Source organism: Eimeria mitis, genomic scaffold (assembly GCF_000499745.2).
Source record: "Eimeria mitis Houghton genomic scaffold, Emh_scaff1199, whole genome shotgun sequence".
Classification (NCBI taxonomy): domain Eukaryota; phylum Apicomplexa; class Conoidasida; order Eucoccidiorida; family Eimeriidae; genus Eimeria; species Eimeria mitis.
The window spans coordinates 8961-9905 of record NW_013568163.1 but is presented as its reverse complement, the minus strand read 5'-3'; the positions used below and the strand labels follow the sequence as shown (position 1 = coordinate 9905).

Sequence of the window (945 nt, the reverse complement as noted above, 5' to 3'; positions counted from 1 at the left end):
CTGCAGCGAGATGTGGCGCAGCAAGAAGAGCAGCGGGAAGAGGACAGGACTCTGTCGCTGCAGGTGCTGCTGCAGCAGCAGCAGCAGCAGCAGCAGCAGCAGCAGCAGCAGCAGCAGCAGCAGCAGCAGCAGCAGCAGCAGGAGCAGCAGCAGGAGCAGCAGGAGGATGAAGAAGTGGAGGGTGTGCTTGCGCTGGTCGCGCAGCAGCAGCAGCAGCAGCAGCAGCAGCAGGAGGAGCAGCAGTTGGTGGTGCTGGAGCAGGAGCTGTTGGTGGTGTTGCAGCAGCAGCCGCCGCCGCAGCAGCAGCAGCAGCAGCAGCAGCAGCAGCAGGGAGCAATAGGGTCTATGCTGCTTCGGTGGCATCTCCACAGCAGCTGCTCCCTGGATGTGTTGCTGCTTTATTTTTATGTTAGGTGTTGTAGGGTAAGGGAGGGTGTGCTGCTGCTGGGGGGGAGAGAAAATAGGGTTGCTGCTCCTGCTGCAGCAGCAGCAGCAGCAGGAGGTTCGATGGGTTTCCCTGTACCCATCTCTGGGTTTTTGTTTGGTTTGCTGCTGCCGTCATCCTTGCTGCTTGTTGCTGCTGTGCGCTTTCCTCTTTCTTTTGGTTTCGGGTTTATAAGAGGGGTGGTGGGGAGAGAGATAGGCGGTGCTGCTGCTGCTGCTGCTGCTGCTGCTGCTGCTGCTGCTGCTGCTGCTGGTGCTGGTGCACCGGATGCAGCAGCAGAAGCAGCAGCAGCAGCAGCAGGAGGAGGAGAACTGCAGCAGCACCTGTATTCTGTATGTGGTATCCTTCTCTCTTCTCTATCATCAGCAGCAGCACAATATATATATTCATCTCTTGTTGCTGCTGGTGCTGTTGTTGTGGCTAGCAGTCGCCTACACCTGCAGCATCAGCAGCAGCAGCAGCAGCAGCAGCAGCCGCAGCCGAGGGTTTCTCCCCTAAAT

General features: G+C 58.4%; 1 protein-coding gene across 1 annotated transcript in view; it reads left to right on the top strand.

The window, feature by feature from the left end:
* Nucleotides 1-170, top strand: part of EMH_0031710 (uncharacterized protein) — a gene marked incomplete at both ends in the record, with an annotated part of 1974 nt that extends 1804 nt beyond the window's left edge. Inside the window, one exon of the mRNA XM_013494544.1 lies at nt 3-170. Within this exon, the coding sequence (XP_013349998.1) occupies nt 3-170 (168 nt within the window). The remainder of the gene's footprint in view (nt 1-2) is intronic.
* Between the last annotated feature and the right edge of the window lie 775 nt (nt 171-945).